The sequence below is a fragment of the Diprion similis genome, chromosome 3 (genome assembly GCF_021155765.1).
Source record: "Diprion similis isolate iyDipSimi1 chromosome 3, iyDipSimi1.1, whole genome shotgun sequence".
NCBI lineage: Eukaryota > Metazoa > Arthropoda > Insecta > Hymenoptera > Diprionidae > Diprion > Diprion similis.
Genome location: NC_060107.1, coordinates 3,876,097 through 3,899,704, shown reverse-complemented (window position 1 = coordinate 3,899,704; position 23,608 = coordinate 3,876,097). Strand labels below are relative to the sequence as shown.

Below are 23,608 nucleotides of genomic sequence, written 5' to 3'. Positions count from 1 at the left end.
GCTAGCGTTGAAGACGTAAAGTAACCAAAAGAAAAAAATAACAGCTTAATACTTAGTGTAGGTAATACTGCGTCACAGTTGACTGTTGAAATACAGAATGCAACGAAAATTATTGTGGTAATTGAGTAAACACTGTATTTAGTTGCTGGATCACAGAAGACATTCTTGTGTGATTTCAATGCAATGAATAGTAACAGTGGCAGTAGTAACAATGGTAGTAGGCAATAGTAATGGTGTAGTAGTAGTAGAAGTAATAGTTTATATAGTAGTAACCGTAATAATAGAGCGAAAGACCGTGTAACAATAATTTGAATGAAGATTTAGTTATTCAGCAAAGTACAATTCTCCTGCCTAGCAGAGGGAATCACATTTATAATATTTAAGATATAAGAGATATCGTACAATATTTATTATAATTACAGGTGAAAACTGGTGCCTGCAGCCTCCAAGGAACTGAGTCTATTATAAACAATAATAATCAAAAACATAAAAACCAATAAATTACATTTGCTCATCGTAGAAAAAGACGTCACGCATATTGTATGTAATATATAATCTATACAGTACACCTACATGTCTTCATGCGAAACTAATAATAATAATAATAATAATAATATATAATAATATACATATAAATTTTTTTTAAAATTACTCGAAGTTTCAATCGATTCTCAACGTTCCTTGCTTAAAGTCGTGTATCATCAGTCCCATATACAGCTAAAATATCTGTATATTTATCTCGTAGTAAAAGTATCTATACTTTCACAGTTCATACTGCCAGAAAATCGTATACATAAAATACCTAATCAACTGTTGGTACTGGCCCATCAATAATATAGGTGGCAAGGTCAGTTTGCAGTATGTAATACGAAAATCTGTCCCATATATATATGTATTATCACATCATACAAACATTCCGTTACAATCGTAACGATAGCAACATACAGAAGAACTTTGCTAACGCAACATTGGTTACTATAATCAGGGAATGAATCGTATCGAGTAATATTAATATTTATACAGGTATGTGGAATTCGAAGAATCCCTAATCAGTCGATCATTTTTGCAGGCACGCAGTGGGATGTCTACTTTATAACTAATCATTAGGCTATTAATTCGTTACTTTTAGCGGCTGTACGATAGCATTAGGTTTCGAAAGTTTTGTTGAATTGGAACGAGCAAAAAAAATCTTGAGAATATCACATTAAATGTCCATATTTAAATAAAATCTTGAGCTGATTTTTTATTCCAGTGGTTTTTAAGTAGTATGTTCGTTCCCCCTTTTCTTTTTCTAGTTTAATTAACGCTCGTATCACTGTTTACATTCAACCGAAACATCGAATTTTTGATCAACCAATCAATTTATTGATTAATCCACTTTTTGTTATCCTCAATTTTCAAGATAACTCCACTCTTTGCATTGGAAGTGCACCAACCATCAGCCTGGAACGTCTCGATAACGCTGGAATATCTTGCCTCTCCCTCTGGCGACTCTTGTAGCATCGATATCAATTGTTTTGATTGTATTTTGTTATTTTTTTAATTTACTTTTTTTTCTCAAACTTTTAAGTAGCAAATAATTTATAACATTTATGACAACTTCAGTAAGAAATAAGCTGCTTTAGTCAAAGGAAGGAAGGGCGAAGTAGCGTGCAGGCCTGCCTGCACGGCTTGCTTCATGCTAGCTTGCAGATTTAGCATAACTTTTATCATATAATTACACAATAATTTAATAGAATTAATGTCCCCTAATAAATATATTCATCACGTCATGTTAACACCCAGAGCCTGTCTGAAGTGTTCGTATACAACATAGCTAATGGATACAGCAGGAGCAACCTATAAATAAGGAGAAAATTTTCCGATGTTAGTAGATGTTAAAGATAGAAAAAATGTCCATCACTAAAATTGAATTGACTCAAATTTTGGTTAACGTACCTTTAAAAAGTTAGGCGTCAAGCCTCGGTAAAGCCCACGAAAACCTTCTCGGTGAAGTATATCTTGAAATACAGCAACCATGGTATTCGGAGTTCTGTATGGTGTTACTTGAGCTTGTAACCTAGTTCTGACTAGAGCTAGAGGATACGAACAGACTTGACCAGCCGTACTTGAAGCCGTTCCGCAAAGCAGCAGAAGCCAGAATGCCGGATGTTCGTCTTTCTGATGCGTGCGTATGTAACTGTTCTTCAGAGTCTGTAAAATTATATGTAAACATTGATTATTGGTGTTTGTTTATCCATATTATATGAAAACAAGCTCTACATGTAATACGCGGAACGTTGTGAAATTACCAATATAAAGTAAAGAAGAAGGAAATAGTTAATTATGCAACAACGGTTATCTATCCTCTTACCTCGTAAACAGCCAGATCAATTCCAGCATATGGCAGTATTCCGATGAGATTGGGAACGTACCCTCGGTAAAAACATTTCAGACCACCGGAACTATAAATTTTTTGCATCGCGTCTATGATGCTGGTGAATTCCCCTGTTTTTCGAAGAGCCAACCGCGTTTTTAGTACCTTCAATATTATTTTTCTCAGTTAACATTAATTGTCTTTTACTGGTGGAAAGCTGAAGAAAAATTATACAATATTTTGATGTACCTCGAGTGGATATATGGCTGATTGACTGGCTCCACCGGCGATAGATCCAGCAATGAATCTTTCGTAAATGCTAAGTTCTCGAGAATCGTCTCCCTTTATCATTCTCTTAATTTGTTCATAGGCCATGAACTTAAGCGCAGTTTCAGGACCGATCTTAAGTACATTGATACCATTCCCTCTCCAGAGACTTAGCGCACCGCCTTCTCTCAGCATGTGTTTGAAACAGGATGATATGTTACACTGTCTCGTTCCATGTACCTGTAAAGAAACATCTATGCCACTCATTGCCTGTTACATTTGAATAATAATACTGACAATAAAATAGAAGCATAAATCAATGTGTTATATTCATTCAATAATTGAGACAGAGGTTTTTAAAAGAAGAAGATTTCGCTAGACACTTTAGTACATTATCATTGCTCGCATTTCGATATAATCTCTATTCCCGATCCATATAGCTTTGCGATTGAAATAGGAGCTAATTAATTTCACTACCAAAGACCGCTCCGATCATCAAGATTGAATGAAATTAGATAATTGATTTTAAATCTGGTCTACTGATCCTCAGATTTAGAACTGATTAATTTGACTTTATAAGAGATTGCACAGCTTCGAATGTTTATCAACAAAGGATACTGTACAACACACATTTACGATAGACCAGTATTAAAAGTTTGCGACGAAATAATTACCATCTTTTTAGCTTTGCCATAACAAAATATCAGTGAATAAAAGTAAAGAATATACGAATGAACGATCGTTGATCACCGTTTAATTACCTGTAGGTATACTTTAATACGGTCGAGAGGTGCCGTACAGGTTCGTGAAACAGCGCCAGCGATTCCACCAGCCAATAGATGCCTCCACCACATACCCGAGACCATTTCGCTTTTGGTAAAGTCATCAGGTACGCCCATATCCTCACCGATGTCGAGGTACTGTAACGATAACCACAAAAGAATAAAGATTAATTTGAGTATAATCATTTCAATTACAAATAATATGCGAGGGTATTTACATATACTAACATCGGGCGTGACCATACTTTACTATCCGCGATATCCATTTGATAACGTAGACAAAGTAAATGCCAAAATTCCGATACACTCAAGTACTCATTCATTATTAATAGTTTTTCTACGATGAGGCGGTGACGTTTCACCAAAAGACTACTGTCAAAATTCAAAGCAGACAGCTTTTTCGAACAATCTTTTGTTTCCCTCTTTCAAATCACTGAGATCATCGTCAGATCAAGCCCAGTGTTTACATATGAAGCAAATTTCCAGAATGAGATAATTATCAATTCGAAACAGTCGTCGAGTATCGTCACTGATCTCTATACTGACAGAAATCAATGAGTATTGTCAACACGAGTTTAAAATACTTGGTAAAACGTCGAAATAACTATTCATCTGAATCATTCATGACTACATTAAACATAATCAGAGATTTCATGGAACTCGAAACCGGAGAAAAGCATACTTTAAATGTAATCTATTCTGAGTAACGTAACTAAAATATCGTAAACACTGGATTGAAAATAATTTCTTATTCTTTCTGTAAACTTTTTTCAATGGAAAAACCGCCATTTCACAATCAGACATACATTCTCCTCGTTCTCATAGTCAGAGAAATAGATGTATTCCAACAATCACGAGTGCGCGAACCGCACAAGAAACAGCCACCCGACACGTGAATCACATTCTAGAAATATACAGGCGTGTAAAGTTACGTATGTATTTCGTAAAGACCGAATGCGTCATATTACGCGATAGCATCGTTTTCGAGATCAGAGACTCCGGGTTGACCCAGAATATAGTCTCAGGCCTCTTTTAACACGCAAATGTTCAACTCAGTCAGTGATATATTGACAGGCTAAATGTCTATACAACAAAGTCTCGAATTTTTCTGGAAAACTATACTACATATATATGCAAATAAAAAAAAATTTTTTTAAAAATTAAACCCCGCAACTAAATATAATAAAAATCCAGTTTAAAAATTACGAATTTCTTCCAATTTTTCATTCCGATTTATTATACATATACAGATATTCAAAGAAACTTTAATAATTTGAGAGACACGCGTAACAATCGTGACGCGATAGCGATGAAGAGGCAATATTTTCCGCTTCCGCTATATATACATATTTATCTATATACATATATCTCTGTCTGTCTCTCTCGTCCCGACTTTAAGCTAGACGAAACCGGATTTGAAGCCAATGCGTCCCTGAAGCGTATTACTCAACATTTTCAACCACGTGGCACGAGGGGGGCGAGCCGTCGTGAAGCTATTTCGCGAATCAGCAGACCCTCTGCCCGTTTTCTAATCCTCGCATACAACCTACAACCAGGTAAAAGAAGTTTTTTCACAAACTTTCGAAAATTCGATCATATATATATAAGGTTGTAGTAGAGCTCGTATAATCATAATAATAGGACAGTATAAGAAAGAAGAGAATATTGAATAAGAGGGAAAGAGATATTCATGTGTGTGGGGCGGGGGGGGGGGGGGGCGGGGGGGGGGGTGTTTCAATATGGGAATTACAGATATCCCGAGAGTCGTTGCACGCATAGTACAGAGTGCACGACTTGATAAGAGAGCAGCTCGTTCCTCTCCTCTCTCTCCAGTCAACGTTCTCATCAACCGCCACCTCGTGACTCAATATAGCTGAAATTGTTACACTACCATTTAGCTATTTTGAATTGTACCTACAGAATTATAACTGATCTATCCGTGCCTCGGAATCGGTTAAATTCGTGTGAGTAAATCGTTTTTTTTTGTTAGAATATTATAAACTTGAAAAAGAAAAGAAAAGAAAAAGAAAACATTAAGATGAATACGTAATATTCAATGTCACGATAATCTTGTGAATGTTTGCTGGCTAAAATATGTATAAACGTTTATAAAGGAAGAATCACGTGACTTTGTATTTCGCGAATGGATAAACTTCTGATCAGAATTCGTTGAAGGTTCGGCATAATTTGAATGGCAAAATCGAGACGAAAGAAAAAAAGAATTCAAGGTCCGTATTGAATAGCTACTAAACCACAAAATCGCGAAGGGCATTCCCGTCAATTAACTCTTGTTGCGGAACACCGCGGCAGAGAACTCTAGGTCGATTTCGAATTGAGAAAGTAGTCTCTATTGCACATATAAGTTACATACTAAATTCCACACAACACACGACGACGGCCTCGAAACATAATTTTCGCCTCCTCGTTTTTTGTAATAAGATTTGAAAGAATCTCATACAACGAGAAGCATTTAAACCACATATTTGGACTAGAAAGAAAAATCTTCAAATATAAAATATGACGAAACGAAATTTCTTTTCAACTTGTTCGTAAATAGATCCAGGCAGTACCCCAGGGTCATGGCAAAATGAATCGCGAGCCACAAAGCCAAGAATCAAAATTATTTTTAACATCGGTGGAAGAGAGAGAAGGAGAGAAGGAAAGAAGGAAGGAAGGAAGGAAGGAAGGCAGCAGCCGTATAACCAAAGATGCGATGTATCATCATCACGCTCTGTCGACACTTCGACTACTTGTCTGTAAATATTTAACCGCGTGAATGAAATTGGTGACGAAGTCGATTCGTTCAGAGAAAATATAAAGCCTGCAGCCTGCAGTCCTCTTTAGTTCGAATCAGTAGAAAGTCTTTGGAAAAGGCTTCGAGTCCAGCGGCTCATACTCGATAAACCGAAGAGAGTGAGGTTTTTAACGTTAATGTGACTATTCATTTACAGGAAAAATGATTAAATCGCAGTTGGTGGATTTTACAGAAATTGATGAATTTATTTTTAAAAAGCAAAGTGTATTCAGATTTTGGAAATTAAATTCCTAGTCGTTCTAAATCTTCAAAACAAAACATTTTAGCTTTGACACTATAATACAAACATTGAAGCATATGTGCGCAGTCGATAGTACGTAGAAAAGAATTCGACGATGCGTCACCAGACGAACTTTGATAAAATTTTAAGTTTCCTGATTACTATTGTATGTGGAAGAAATAATTCGACTACAAACAAACGATTACACCAATTATATACATATACATATATATATGCATACGTGTGTCGAGTATCCGTCTTATATAACTGAAATAATTACTGCTGCGTACATCAAAGTTTTATCCTCTTTTTTTTTCTCTCTTTTCTTTTTATCTATACAATAATCAGATGTAAACGATATTATTTTTTAAATATTTGCGATAAGTTCAACAGTCCAACTACAGAGATTATTTTATATTTTCACTCCTGTGTACATTTTTTTTTTTTTTTTTCTTTCTCTATTATTGTTCGCATGAGGATATAGCGTTTTTCATAATTGTACGATATTCTAAACGATTTTTATTTCGTATTATCAAAACCACAATCGTTTCTTAATCGTATACAAGACTTTAAAGTCAGTATAACTAAATATATATTTTATACATATATATTCCGATTTGAAGTTAGACGGCTTTTTACGATAACGAGAAAACTAATTACACGCCGATATTCAGCTATACGAGTGCGATTCAATCCTGCACCTGATACCAATTGTAACAAGATATATGTATACCTACGTATGTATGTATGTATGTACGTATAATATGATCACTATACTTATGCAATTGTTAAGCCGAGAATCACGTTTCATTTGCTCAGTTTTTTTATTTTTTTTTTTCTAATCGGAAACATGAAAAGAAAAGCGGTAACAAAGTAAAACAGAGAATTGCGATACGAAGCGAGAGAATGAAATACGATCGATTTGCACAACGATAAAAAAAAAAAAAAAAAAAAAAAAAAGCTGCAGCAAAAGTAATAAAGAATAAATTTGAACTTTTTTCATAATTCGTTGTTTTGATTGCCGTAAGTAGTACACAGAAGGCTTGTCGTGTCTGAGAGCTGTCTGTCTAGTAAGGTGGTTGAAAATCTCCCACCGAGGACACATCTGTATATATACATAAATAACAATATCAGTACATACATTCTAGACTGATATCTAACCGACTACTAGCAGCGAAAAGCGCGTGCGAAATGATAAAAACGATCGTACAACGATAAGCGAGCAGCGTCATCGACGTCGACGTGTTCGTACCTACAAGTACGAGTATATAATAAAAGTCAATCATTTTTCACGGCTGCTTGATTTGAACTATCATTTTACGTGCGATATAAGAAAAAGAGTATAAAACACGCGCGAATGCAAATTACTGTTCGTCCCCGTTTCAAAAGAGGATGAAATTTCATATGTAATATATAGATATATATATATATATACACATATGGACTGTATAACGCTAACAAGACCAGTTCGAACTCGGAGTCGTTGACATGGTTAAAGTATATATATATAAGTCCAAGCATGTGTGTATAACAGGTGTTAAAACCGAATGTACGTGTAGTTTATAAAGAATGTGAAGGTAAGAGGACGTCACGTGCCTTGGATTCACGTGCCGTGCACGCGTTCGTCTAAATTTGATTTGAATTTGAATTCCGAATTTAGTCAAAGTTTGATTTCTTTGTTTAAATTTTCGCCACGAATAAATTCGGAGTGTCGTGCTTTCGGAGTTTTTGAAATTCGACGATGAGTAACGAGCGTATTTCCCTACGAGATTTCAAATTAATTACAACAATTAATTACAGGTATAAAAAAAAAATGTCGAAACGTATTCTATTTATCTTGACACAATTTTGGTCTTGGACTGCATATTGTGCAAACTGCTTCCAAAGTATAAACTTTAATAATCCCTATTACGCTCTGACTACCAAGCTTGTTTATTCCAAAGTTGTAAAACGTGCGCATGACAAACTAAAACCTCGAGGAATAACTCGATATCTTTCATAATAATAAAAGTTAGATTCCAACGACTCAGAAAAGTCCGTCTAGACACCGGAACGAGAACAGTTTGCGCAGTCGTCAATCGTCAAGGTCCCACCTTTAATTGGATCTAATTCGGTACAAACGACGATAAGAAGTTGTCGATCGGTTATTTGCAACAGTGATTACCTTTGAGTACACACACCGTGTTATTTAAATATAGATTTGCATCCCCCGTTTAAGATCCATTTATTTCGGTACAGCATTGAACACTAACGATTATGTATTCAATAACAAATGCAGATTACCGGCTAAACAGTCAACGCAACCAAATAAATAAATAAATACACCCGAATGTATGTAAAACGCGATGAATATTGGCCAAAATTTGCTACCATAACGATGGTCGAATGCATCAGGAAATATTTAAGTACCTGTATCGATATATATCGATGTGTAAAATAGCAAGGTTGTTGAAATGTTGAAAGGCCGTGTAATAACTTTCACTCAACGAATCCACTGCACGTGGATAACACATAAGTTCAATCGTTATATGTATAAACGGCATTATTGTTAGAATTGTTAATAATTTGGTTCTGATTTTTCCTTCATTCGATATGAATGAAAACGAGGCACGGTGGAAGAAGAGTTTACAAATTTCATATTGATATACATATATATATACAAAAAATCGTACAAGTTGACCGTAGATTATCGTGGATCATTAATAATAGCAGTAGTAACGCACAACACGTGATCGTGAAAGAGATAGAAAATAATTGCTTTTTAACGTCGAAGTCACGGAATAGATTATACACACGAGTATTAGCCAGAGTTCTAAAATTCTTGCAGTCTTTAATCGAAATAGTATAATCTAAAAATTGGAACACCGTGGTTAATCAACCTGCATTCACACGTGTCGGATTTACTTAACTTGACATAGAGTTCAATTAAAAGGTCACTATCGATGTTGTCGAGGGTATCCATGACGGCGATAACTTTTTATTTCTCAAAACACAAGACGAAGAAAACGAAGAAGGTGACCAAGAAGAAGGAGAAACGCGGACCGAACACGATTGGTCTTCCCTTCTCAACGAGACACAGCAGCACTCGAGGCTTCTAATTAGATCGCAAAAGACTAAAGAGGTCTTGAAGGAGCCAAAAGCGTCGTCACGATCCGTCGGTGGCCTTTAGCCAGCAGTTTCTGCTGTTGCTGCATCGAGGTGCAGCAAAGATATGACCCAAGGGTCTCCAATGTCGAGACCATTGCTTACGATCATTAGGAGCTAATTGTAATTAGACTTTCAGCAATTCTGTGTGTGACCAAGTGATTCAGCCTTTGAAACGAGAAAAGCGATCACGCGGCAAGGCGAGGCGAGAGGCCAAATCGGGAGCAGTCACTTCCGGTCTCGACACGTGTGTATAATTGTAGTAAGAATATCCCTCCTCGCCGTACGCTGTTAGTTTGCTCTTGAAAGACTTTCTGACTGCGCGTGGCCGAGGCATAACGACGATTTTATCGGGCACCTAACGATAAATTGATATAGCACCGAAGTATGTATACATATATACATATATTGATAGGAATCCACCGGAATTTCCAGCTTTGAAAACAGTATTTCAGATAGACGGTTGTGTTTGTACATCGATATATATATATATATATAAATAATACTAACGCTATCGCGATTTTTCGCGAATGTTCGTTGGATGCTCGCATTGAAACCCAAGAATGGAATTCACGCTGTATAAACCGGACGCTGTTTTACATTTGTTCAAAGATTTCCCTTTAGCTTTTCGAAATTGAGAAAAAATCATCATCATCATCACTCTCACTTTCCGTCGTACAGTTTTTTCTTTCACCTGGAGCAAGACACATGGTAACACGTATATATATATAGGTATATAACGTAGGTACAGTGTCACTCGGAATTATTGCAGCAACATTTGTTTCGCAAGCGTGTGTAGTCGAATAATAGGTATGTACTTCCACCACCAGGATGTTGTAAGAGGCGCGATGATGATGCGGAGGAGCTGTATAGTGTAATAGTTAAACCGCCCGCCAAGCCGACGGTTAGTTCCAAATTCCACGAACGATATTCAAGTTACGCGCCGTAGAATATCATCGTTAAATAACCGACAATTTTTCCGATAGTGTTTTTTATTTATTTATTTATTTATTTATTTTTTTTATTTTTTTTTTTTTTTTGAAATTTTCGGCGGGAAAATCGACTTACTTTCTGTACAAGCTCGCCATAAACGACGAGAAATTCACCGCAGACATCGCAACCGGATCCAACGACGTTCTTCTGTTCCAACATGACGATGATGATGATGATAACAGGTGCTAGCTAGGCACACTATTCTGTATAACGCGACGACGTTACGTTCCGGACGGAATGTGAAATCCGAACTAAACGCTGTGCACGTGGAGGACGACGAACGCGACTCGAGCCGGCTGCAAGGGAGTCGAATACCAGACTGAGGAAGAAGCGAGCGGGGATTCGTTACGTTGCGTTGCGTTCAAAAGGCAGTGAGCGAACGTTCGAAGAGGGGGGAGGGGGGCGTCAGCCAATCACGTCACAGCACCGCCACTTCAATCCAGCGATAACTCGACGCACCCGGCCTCTGCCTCCGCTGCTAATCCAGTTCGAGTCGGAGTGTGGGTTTGAAATTGCAATTTTTCGAAGCGCTCTTTTCTTATTCTTCTTTCTACCAGGTTCTGCGTTAGCTTCAACCGCCATCTTGAATTTATGAGGGATTTTTTTTTTTTTTTTTTTTTTTTTTTTTTGACAATTGCAACAACTTCGCCTGCATTTTCAACTTTTGACCGAATATTTGTTCAGGGCTAAATTTGTGGAAAATTTAATTCTCTGCAACTTTGATGATGATAATTACTCTTTTTTTTTTTCTGTCTGCGATTGATATTTTACGATTTAAAACTATAAATTCAAGATGGCGAACGCGGTTACTAAGGAATCTGATGGAAATTCTGAATTTAGACTACCGACTACCCCCTGTCCCGAAGATTAATAAAAAAAAATTGTAGTATCTAGAAATTGCAGTTTCAGGTTTTTATTCCTTTTGTTTTGCACATTCTGACTGGACTATACATGCATGGAACAAATAACCGTGACGCGTTTCGCGTAGGCCCGAGAGCCATCTGGAAATTCCCGGTATGTATGCCACATACTTCGTACATGATGCATATGTGCAAACGGTATACGCGAGACGTGATGAGGATGGGGGGGGGGGGGGGGGGGGCGGACGAGTGTGGAGATCCTCCGGATGTACGATTCGTATCGTGCATGCGTGATAGGAGTTTGTGTGGTTGGATGAATCGACGCGGGTCAGTTATTGGTAATTTGAGTTGCATGCTCGTTGTTATTCCCTCCAAGGTCCGATCTCGCTGGTGTTTTCGGGTCTCATCGTCAGCTGACGTCACGAACACCGATGTAAAAGAAGAAAAACAAACTGCAGCGTCACGGAGAATAAAAATATGTACTCTGCATTTTTCCACTGTAGAATTATTTTACGGATGGGGATTTTTTGTTGTGATTCTGCAGATTCATTGAGTGAAGTCTCCAATTTTTTTTCATTTCATTCTCTTAGAACTTATAACGAGTTTATAATTCGTTCGTTATTCTGGGTTCTGAAAAACTTGATTACATCACGTGTGACGGCTTTCTGATTGTTACACGACGTGCGGAATGATAACATGTAATTTGTTATATTGGTTTTCTACTCGACGGCGATAATCTAAATTGATTCAGATTCACGGTTGGTTCGGACTGGATAAGTCTGCCAGCAGGGCTGGTGATTCAATTAAGACTGCAAGTTGCGGATTAGGGGATAACACCGACAGTTCACGACAGGAATTTATAATGTACCGTATTAAATACATAAATCTGTAAAGTGAAATGCGTGAAATAAAGTTCGTTAATTTTTTGGGTTTCTCAATTTCTTTGTTTCTGTGAATACTTTTTCCCCCTATAACAGTGAAATACTTTTGTTTGAAAGAAAAACTAGCCTGACCACAAAGGACGAAGTCCGTTATAAACGGAGAATAATAGCGCCGTTTGTACAGTTATAGAAGAAAACTGTGTTGAAAACAACTAATGTATGCGGCGTTACTTGGCCGTCTGGTTTTCTTTGAAAATCAGTTACTATTCAAGTTGAAAAACGCATTATACTTTTGCATGGCGGTGGGTAAATTCCATAAAGACAAAGACGTCAGGTATACAAGGGTTTGTTTTCCAAGTTCGCGCCGGCGGGAACCCTGCTGAGCGGGGATTTTCCAGGCAACTTTAATGCAGGCGTCGTAGACCAGGAAATGGGCCTAAGAAACTGTAAACGCGTGACTGACGTGGCAGCTGAAAGCGGCGACAAAGTCCAGGCCAAAGGTAAGTATTATCGCAAGCGAGCATCGAGGTCAAGTAACAAGTTCACGAACAAGATCGAAAGAAGCAGATTTTGTACGTCTATAGTAAATATTTACACGTCGTGTTGCAAAACACATTAAGAAAAAAAAAAAAGAAAAAAAACAACATAAAATACAAAAACAAACTGTAAGAAAAAATAAAGTAGACGTAAAAACGCGCAGGCGTAAGTTAATTGCTCATGTTCAACGATCGATCTCACTACATACTACGCGTGTCGCACTCAGTTTCAATATTTTTGAAAATACAAGTATTGCGACAAATGGCGGACGACAAAACAGTTGTGAAACTTCTTTGTTCCGCTTTCCGACTTGGGGGTCCATCCGCGTCATCGTCGTTATTTGTTTGGATGGGTCTTGACCTGAATCTCCCTACAAATTTTTCGTGCAGGGAACTGCCGATATCCCGAAATCGGCAAACTGTATACAACTTCAGGGTTTCAAGCCCGACTCAATGTTCGCTTCGAGTTACCGACCGGGCAATGCTACAAGCTCCAAATTTCGTTGAACGGTGAGTTCAAACTGTATACAACTTCAGGGTCCATTAGCATCGAGTTACCGACCGAGCGACGCTACAAGCTCTCAATTTCTTAGAACGAACGATTAATTCAAGATCGGTACAAGCATGATCACCATTTGGTAAGATTGATGTTCGTAACGTTGAGAGGAAATTACTAGTTTTCAAGTTACAGAATGATCTTGAACGAGTTTTATTTGATAAATATAAGTATACTGTTTTCATTTATTGAACTCGGCTGCATTTTAGACAATTCTAAAGTTACTAAATGGAAAACTTTCTTGTGGAAAATTTATCGTTACATTAACCTTGTGAACTTGAACCTCATACTATTCTCGGGTACCTCGAAACTGAATTTGAATTATCATTGAAATTGCGTGGAATGTTCGATTCAGTTTCTTTTTTTTTCAAATTCTGTTTGACAGTGAATAAACGTTCGTGTCTTACGTTAAAATTCTCATCACTGTTGACAGGGCCTTTTGTTCCGAGAAGCTGATTTAATTTTCTTCCGTTTACTCATCGCGGTCGACCTACTAGCCGACAATCGCAACCATTATATTATAACAAGTCATCCGATCTACTTTCTGAAACGATACGTTCGCAGTGCTTGCGTTTGCCGTTCGGTAACTCGAGATATCCGACATATTATAAAATCGTTCATAACATAAGCTGTCTCTACGCGGTCTGGTTTGGTCTTTAATGCAATTGTGTGCGATTCGCCAATGTGCAACTTATCGCTTACACCGCGCTGTGACAATAACAATACCAACAATACCAATAATAATAACAAAAATGACATCGACGCTGCACTGCCAGAGGATACCAGCATGCTGCAACTAACATACTTAAATGCTTCAGAGCGTTCGCAGTGAAAGTGACGTCAAGTCTGAGGAGTCCAATGGCGCGGCTGACGAAACACTTCCAAGAATGTCGACATCATTCGAATTCAATATCATTCTTTACTGTACAGAATTGAACTCAAGCAGCTCGCTTCCGCTTATAGTAGTATACTATAAATAAATATCAGAATTAAATCGTTGAATGCCGAATCGATACCTTAGATATAACGCAATAAATTTTCATCAATTGCGATGTATAAAAGCAAAATACGTGCCACGAAAAAATCATGTTGAAGTTAGTAGTTATGCTGAGTAAAAAGCGTTATTTTATAGTTTTTGGACTGTTTGAATTACAGGAAATCGTAATAAAACGAAATATAGTCATATTTTGTAATCCTAGTTCATTAAAAATCGTTCTAAAAATAAGAAAATAGTCATGATTTTCTCCCCAACGTTTCGTTACGATAACGTTAATGACTTCAACCTCGTCTCAAAAAAGTGAATGAATATCTCCTCTGCTGCACAGAAATGTAGATATTATAAAAACTCAATCACGTGTACGATAACGGGATAAGTAAATTGTTTGCCAGTATATTTAGTCCGCAGCCGTGTGTTAATTTCGAATAATCTTCTAGACACCGGATCGACGATCGTTTGCGTATGCACATGCATATAGGTTACTCGTATATCGTCGAGCTAAATTTGACTAGAATTTGTAGCCTGATCTATTCTCGGCGACACTCTCCAGTCGTTTTTCGTCTGACGCGACTGTCGCAGATGCAGTGTGCAGAATTAACCAGCCAACTAAAGTCCCATGGCGGTCTATAAAATACCATAATAAATGACATTACTAAATTTCCTCCCGTTACCGTAATCCTATTATACGCGTGTACACGTCGTTGAACTCGTTCCTTTTTAATCGCCTTGTGCGGATTCTTGAATCTGTAGCAGTTGATCGCGTTGTGTTTTTATTATCACATACAGCGTAATTGTTGCAAAATACCCGGAGATCAAAGTCTCCGAAGAGGCAAAGTTAATACGGTATACAGGGAGCAGAGTGAGACGAATCTTATCAGTGCAGACTGTTAGATTTCAGAACGTGGTTGGGGGGAGACCAACTAAACACTTGAAATTAATCAGCGTCATCAAAATCGGATCGTGTGTATAATAAACACGAAATGAATGAGTTGACGTTTGTTGTGAGAGAACCTACGGCGGAAATGAATATTTTAAATCGTGGGTAAGTAAAGAAAAATGGTGAAAAATCTCTAAGATCTGATTCACCGGTTTCGATAGGAAATAAGGACTACGGACAAAGACTGGAGAGTTCCTCGAGTGAAAAAACTGGCATTCCAGAGATCCAGTTCAAGACCTGCAGTCCGTCCACCTATGTATCGACGTGCATATAGATGTACATATGTACAAGGGTGGGTGCAATGTGGAACGAGTAGAGCGGCGAACGGCGTGGCCTTCGCTACAACTACTTGCAATGGCCATGCAGACTGCATGCAGCGACACCAATCGATCGTTAGAGTAAATTTCAGGTAGGTACGCATACGTTATATGCACTCAGGGTGAAAAATTGTGCAGTTATTATAAAAATGCAGCAGAATATATTCTGCCGTATGGTGACTAGGAAGGCTTTACAAGCCGTGGGTGTTCCTAGCGTGTTAAACTGTCGCCAAGCAGTTATCCAGCTCTAACTGGATTCGTGAATGTATGTTTATAATAATTTAATGTATATCACGGATATACCTTATATGTATAGTTATATAGGCATAGTATGCGACACATTATACAATATACATATAAACGTAGTAGTATACAAGCCGATACGTATTGCGCATCGTGCTCGTTAAATTTGGTTATTAAAACGTAACCGGGAGTTTTATCAGCCGCTTGAATTTCACAACTCCATGATTTCTCAAACCGTTGACTTTCGATTATGCATGTATGTGTATAATTATTACGAACCGAATCGGAATGAGCAAGGTCCGTCGCAACATTCGCGACTTATATATATATATATAAGGATTGTAATTAAAAGACTTTAATATAAGGAGAAAACAGTGAACGTACTGCAGAAGAATGTTTAGAAAGTTAAACCGTATAACAGGAACGTATGTTTCAGAATTATTATACTCTAGGAACTGATAACACGATCTATTAGCGCCGAGATATGGATTCTTGGACTACTACATGTGTATAAAAGAGTTTGAAATTTTTGCAGCCTGCAGATTATATCTATTATTTCCTCGTGATATCTTATCGTTGAAATCACATAGCGAAAGAAATAAAAGAAAAGAAAAAATTGTCTGATACGGTAATTCTTAAATTTCCGACTACAGGATATGACGAATTTCGAATAGTTATACAAACATACGTATATATGTATAGTTATAATTTGGAAAACAAACATGAATCCAGTCGTTGAAAATATATATATATACACGATAATTACGAAATGGAAAAAAACTTGTATTTTCTTTCAAACCAAAAGAATAAAGGGAACAGAAAAAATACGGATAGAGACACCTGCACAGAAAAAATAAGTCGATAACGAAAGCAAAACAAGACATAACAAAAGACATACCGCGACACGCGCGTATAATATTGATATAATTTACCGTCGACGAGCCATTAGAATCGTCGGTTATTTTCATAATATAAATTATGATAATAGTTAGCGATAACGAGGAGTATCGATGCAGTACGTAACGCAGCGGCAGAGAGTTTGAAAAAATATATCAGGATTAAATTACGAAACGAAACTCTGCCGTGCGATTAAGTCCATCGTGTATGCGCGAATAAGAAGACTGAATTAATTAACACGTATCGACGGATTTATAGCCAGATTTAAAGCCTGCAACGCGAGTTCGAGGCGATAACTGAACCGCCGGAAGCGAGATGGAAGATTCTCGAAAGCGTTATAATGAACTTCCAGCTGCTCCAGCAGGGGGCTTCCCGACTCCACCTTGCGCAGGCTCAACGTCGACGTCGACGTCGACGTCGACGTTGAGGCGCCTCGAACACTCCAGTGCAGTATCAGCGCTATCGTCGCCCGGCGTCCCTCCTCCACCTCCATCCAGCCAAGAGACTCCGGCGGCAGCGCCAACAGCTGATTGTGACACTATCAAGGTCACTTTGTGACACACGCTTCCATCTACGTCACACCGTCGAGCCTTTCTCGTCCACCAATCGGAGGCCCTCGATGAACGGTTTGAGCTGCGCGGTGGACTTTCGCTCTGTTTCTCTGCGTTACGTAGGGGTATCGACGTACATGGATGGCTGCGATATGCATGTGCATGTGCTTTAGCTTTCGTAGTGTGGGTAACAGTACGTGAAAACCAGTCGATGTCAGACCAGTTTACACGGTTATACTTTCTTCTTCGGAAGTGAAAAAAATTAACGAATTAAATATGCGGTAAGAAAGATTTTTGCGCAGGTGCACATTGTATGTAACGTAAGATTGCGAAACGTTGAACGTAATTAGATTTAAAAAATTTCGAATTGTTTTCTTTGTAGATGCGAAATTTGATGCGCGTGATCTACTTTCGCAATTTTTACGGTTATTTGTAATAACGTTTGATCCTGAGCGATGCGTACATGTAAATGTTTACGAGGAAGTATTATATGCACGTGGAAAAAAAAATAACTCACGGTCGAGTGTCGCCAGTAGCGGATCAATTCGTGAATATCGTTGGTCGGTGCGTAGAGAAGAAAATCGCGCCATTCGTCAAAACTGATATTCAAGCTTCCATCCTGGTCCATCCTGCAGGGTATAAAGAAAGAAAAATGTTGCACTTTTTTTTTGATAAAAACTGAATTAGGAGTACGTATAAATATATAATAATATATTACACAAGGATTTATTTTATTCGTGTAAAAAATTTTTTTTTATACTATAGTAGCGTATTTGATACTCATGATATGGAGGTGAGAAAATATTTGAAGAAAAGATAATAATTTTACACACTTCCAAGTTTACTCAAGTTGCCACCGCGGTTTTACCTCCTGCAGACATGCAACTGATAATATTTTTTCCGCATTCCAGGTTTTTATGTTTTTTTCAAGCAATTATCGCACCGATATGTAAAATAATAATCTATGTATGTACGTCGAATAAGTATCTTACATACTAAATCAACAAACTGATGCGTGTGAAGAAAATTGTGTTTCAGCGACAACAACAAATAAAATGTATGGAATAAAGATAGGTAGACACGATTGATGGAACCTGACGAACGTGTTACACGTCGATAAATCGACGAAATAATATCGTAATAATTTACATAGACGTATTACACGAGATAAAGGATTAATGATCTTGACGAAATTGTGTTCAAACGTCGTTAGTAATTATTATCGTGCAGAAAAGAATTATGCTAAAATTAAATCTATAATAAAGCAGGGAAAAAATAGTCTCATGACTTACCTCTGTAATAATTTAGTCGCTTCTGTTCGATCCATTTCAACGCCCAAGTCTTTGAAGGCTCTGATCAGTTCTTCGAGATCGATTTTTCCTGTAAATATGCAAATAAAAATTTATTCATAGTATTATTATAGTACATAAGTAGATATACTTGAACTCGAATCACGTGCGGTTACCCAATAAAAACTGAATATAACTTAAAACGCAACGAAATAAATTGCACTCGAATGCTACAGCTTGTGAGTATGTGTGGGCGTGTGTGTGTGTATGAAAATACAATTCATACATATAGGATAAAAATAAATGCTCTGCAGCTGTTAGCGAGTTTAGTACAAAAAGGAGGAAAAAACTGTTCAACGTTTCGCTTTCGAGATCTCACACACGTAAGAGCTATAGACATTTTTTTTTTCTACGAATAGTTTTAAAAGCTGCATACACACACACACACACACGTGACATGTAGGGCACGTTACGTAACGCGAGTTGCGAGTTCGATATGCCTTATGACACTAAAGTAGGCAGAAAATTCACGTGAGGTGAAAAATTCTCTGTACATAGACGAATTATGGTAGCTTGTAATCTGCCCAATTTTTCTTTCATGCCTCATTAGTTATGGCTGTAGGTATAGAAAAAAAATTGGCTTTTTCTGGCTCGCGGTTAGCGTCAGATACGATGAACTATTTAATCATTATTATAGACTACATATATGTAACACGTGTGCGCAGTGTAACTAGGCATGTATCCCTATGTATGGTATATAAATACGGATGTACGCGAAGTGCCGGAACCAGCGACTATGTATGTACTTGATTGGAGGGTATAGAAAATCGCCTCGAATGTATACAGCAAAGCCTTTCTATACTGTAAAATTAGAAAGCTCGATCAACCGCGATTGATTCTGATTACAGGTTGCTATATACGTGTAACAAAACTTGTGCCATGTATGAATGAATCACCACAAAGCAATCATGTTTATTCAATGGAATTTCATTCCTTTCTGTACTTCGACTTTCTATGTTTTCAATTTTCTTTACTCAGGTTTTCTAAATTGTAACGATTCTACGAATCAAATTTACACGTCTTTGATAATTAGATACTTTGGTTCTTCTCTCAATCCACTATTCTTCTAGTTTTTTACCCCCACCAAATTGTTACCTCGTAAGTTATAAAAGATATTAAATTAGTCGCGAGTGCACGTTGATGGAAAGAACGAAGCCTCTCATCGTGGAATTCGGAATCTACCTAACAATAAGCCAGCTTACTCGGGCTTCGGTATATATAGCGATTGGAACAGCCACAAGAGTCGACGGGTGAATTCAAGGGCTGCAGAAATTCCTGACAAGGTCACAGATTGTGCCGCAGTTAACGAAGTCTCGTAATCTTGTTGGTCGGATATAAGATATAAGTATAACCGACCGCGAGGTATGCATGCGATGCCGGTAGATCCAATCAGCGATAATCTCGAGCGAATTGATTCGATTCAGCGGCGAGCAAAGAGTGAGGAAAGGTCGTTTGAAAGACGATTGTACTCGATTATACTGCTGGATTAATTTAAGAGTAAGGAAAATGCGAAGCGAATAAAATCCGCTTTTTCATCATTCGCACGAGACTGGCATGAGTGAGGTCTAAAAAAAAATCTCAAATCTCGCTGAGAAATCACAGATCAGATGTTTGGCAACGATCAACGATGCGGCAGGGGCTCAATGCTGGTTTTACATTATACCTACACACCCGTGAATCCTCTTGTCACGCTTTGCCAAACGCCGCTGCGGCACGTTTGATTGATCGTCTATGTTTGTTGCCAAACAATCCGCGCGTGACAAAGTCTCCTGAAGAAATTTTTCGACATACTTGTTAGCCATTGTTCATATACAGATCGAATTTTACACAAGTTTCGGCCACTTGCGGAAGAAGGGAAGGATTTACGCTGTGAAAAATTTTTTTAAAACTGTTCCAAGTTACACTAATTCATCAATAAATTGCTTCGGTGCACGGTTATCCTTTTTGGAGAATGAAACGTTAGAACGAGCCCAGCGACGTTCACGTATATATAATTATCTCCAAATATCGAGGTCCACGTAGAGACTCTACGAAATCGCAATAATAAATTCGCAGAATTCACGCCATTTTTTTATTTCTGTATCAAACGAAAATGCGTCGGAGTGGTTTCGTTCAGAATTGTGTATAGAAGAATGGGGCTGTGGGCCCTTTTACGTGTTTGAGACTCGTGGACCTCGATAATTGTAAATATATACATCAACGTCGAAGTTGACTAGAGCACCGCCTTAACTCGCTCGTTTTTTTCTTTCACAAGTTGGAAATTTTGGGCCACAAAATTGTTGATGCAATCGCGATGCTTAAATGCGGAGCCAAGTTAAACGAAGAGCCTGTCCAACTGTATTCGAATTCTGCAAACAAATTACATACTGCGGAATGAAACTCTGTATGGATAATTAATGAATTCTTAAATTTCAAGAAGATCTCGAGGTAAATTGCCAATTGCGTAACGGATTAATGGACGTAGGCAAGTACATCGTACATTGTCATTTCGTTTACGTGTTTTTGTACTTCCGGGGTTGCGTAACGCGTCAATTCAGAGCAATGCAAGGACAATAAAGTGGTTTAAACGGGCGTTTAAACGGTTTGGATGTTTTATACACGTGTAAGGGTATAACAAGTAAATTTCAGCTCGGGTTGCAATGAAGAGACGGATCGTCAACGCCCTAAAAAATATTACAATATAGTAATAATAACAACAACAACATTTCTAGGACGAGTATATTTACCGTCTCGATTTTTGTCCAAGTTCGAGAATTGCAGGCGCAGATTCCTTTCGTGTTCCCGCACGTAATGAATGAATTCTGCGAAGCTGATGTCGCCGCTCTTGTTTCGGTCGGACTCCGCCAAAAATTTCTGCAAATAATGGGGGAAAAATTTAGCGTAAGAAAATTGTTGACGGCTTGTTCAGGGTAATTGCTTAACGAACTAATGCGGCAATTTTAATCGTTGAAAAAGATGAGAACAACGGATGAATCTATCGTTTGACTATTGTTGAATCGTAAGAGTTTTCGAGTCTGAATTATGTAACGTTAAAATCGATGGGTTTTTTCAACTTCGTAAATCACAAAGTTCGGAATGTGTATAACACGGTACGTTTTGTGTTTCCTGTGCATACCGTAAAATGAATCGTAAAACGACGTAGGTAGGATAAATATATCACGACTAATTTTAGATAATTTCATTTCAACAGGAAACATTTTCATACAGTTTTACGATGCCAGTTTACCGTTAATGTTAAAGTTAATGTTTACGTGGAATGAAGTGGAAATTTTGAAATTTGATAACGAGGTAGAAGTTAGTAACGTTTATTATCGTAACGAAACATCGTGGAAAAAATAACTACCTACATTCTTATTTTTACAAATACTTTAAAGGACCGAAGATTTGAAAATATGATTACATTTTGTTTTACTACAGTTGACTGAATTTCAAACAATTCCAAAACCGCAAAATGACGGTTTCGCCTAAGTATGAATCGTAACGAGACCGTTACTAACTTCAATATGATACTTTCGAACGCTGTGAAGATGTGCGCAGAGCGCAAAATAAAAGAAACTCGCAGGTCGCATACTCCGAAATTATGATACAGCGTATTCCATGGCGAGGAAACAAAAGAAGGCGGATAAAGAGGGTACGAATGGAATTAGCAAGAGTGGAGAGTTTCGCCTGGCAGCAGGCATGCAGGTTGTTCGAATTATTCGAGCATCGTCGCTAGGATCATCACCTCGGCGTATCGTCTATGCACGCCGACATCGTGGAGGGCCTTTGACAAATCGTGTACGTCGATCCTCCCGTTGCCGTCCAGGTCGAGTTTGTTGAATATCTTTTCGAGCCGCTCCTCGTCTTCGGCCGGCAACTCGTGAAGATAATGGGGCGGCATGACGCCGTGCACGTTGTTACGCCCCGGCATATTTATCACGTATCTCGAATTTATCCCGTCTGGGTAACAACGACGTACGGCTAGGCGGCCGCGCTCAATGAGGTCACTATTTTCACCAACGACGACGCACCTCAGGGCTTAGATTCCGCCAACTCGGAGTGTTAAAAACTGCATAATTTCACGGCTCACGTTACCACGTCGGCTACGTTTACCACTTCGTTGTTTACCACTGTTAACGGGATCCGAATTAACGCTCACTGTTATCTTTAGTTTCACGCTTAACTTACGAAAATCGAAAATCAGCCGCACTGCGACTACACAGTATAAGTACAGACCGCGGCGTGTTAGCGATATAGGTAGCTTGAAAAAGACAGTATGGCCTCGATTTGCGCTATACATACAGTTCCAGCGTTGTTATATTACAAAAATATCCGTTAGATGTCGCCACCCGACGATACTCTGGAAGCGTTGGACCGGATGCTGGATGCTGCCAGTCCTTGTCCTTTCCGTTTTTTATAATTCGCTCGATCGGTAACGGAACGGGGTAAAAAAATCCCCATGAACATTGCGCGCTTTTTTCAAAATCTTGGACAATTCTTTTTCATGCAAAGTATTTAAAACTTTCAGTCGTTAATTTCTTCCAGTTTAAACCAAATATTTAGGAAATACGTTTTTTTTTTTTTTTTGTAACTTTTTCAATGCGTAACATAATCACTGAAATCGGGAATATATTAGGCGTTGACTGAAGCATACATCCGCAGTCAACGTATTGATATAGCAGGTAGGTAAAAGTAATAAATGTTGAAGATGCTGAATAAAAATATGTACGATAACTGAAGTACATTAAAGGCGGTTACTCTAATGGAGTTTTGTGTTTTTTGTGGGATTACGTGTTAAACAGCTCCAACCGATCAAGAAGTCATTGGATCGCTAACGTGGCTTCATATGGGGCGCTTTTCTCTTATGTCACTTTTTTTTATCACAGTACGATACCAAGTGATTTCATTGGCCTATTTTGTTAGATCTA

At 38.0% G+C, this 23,608-nt stretch overlaps 1 protein-coding gene across 4 annotated transcripts; it reads right to left on the bottom strand.

Annotated features, from left to right (window-relative positions):
- Positions 1-307: 307 nt before the first annotated feature.
- LOC124404348 (calcium-binding mitochondrial carrier protein SCaMC-2) lies at positions 308-22,919 on the bottom strand. 4 transcript variants are annotated; one of them, XM_046878414.1, is made up of 9 exons: positions 22,426-22,919; positions 21,428-21,554; positions 18,645-18,732; positions 17,870-17,981; positions 3,385-3,543; positions 2,606-2,863; positions 2,354-2,521; positions 1,939-2,193; positions 308-1,839 (listed from the first exon to the last, which is right to left on the bottom strand). In XM_046878414.1, the coding sequence occupies exons 1-9, from the start codon at positions 22,609-22,611 to the stop codon at positions 1,765-1,767; spliced, it is 1,428 nt and encodes a 475-aa protein (XP_046734370.1). In that variant the 5' UTR covers positions 22,612-22,919; the 3' UTR covers positions 308-1,764. The 4 variants fall into 4 exon arrangements, with proteins under 4 accessions (XP_046734370.1, XP_046734373.1, XP_046734371.1 ...); XM_046878417.1 differs by lacking the exons at positions 17,870-17,981; positions 18,645-18,732; positions 21,428-21,554; positions 22,426-22,919 and adding an exon at positions 16,837-16,887; XM_046878415.1 differs by lacking the exons at positions 17,870-17,981; positions 18,645-18,732; positions 21,428-21,554; positions 22,426-22,919 and adding an exon at positions 10,653-10,809.
- Positions 22,920-23,608: the final 689 nt, after the last annotated feature.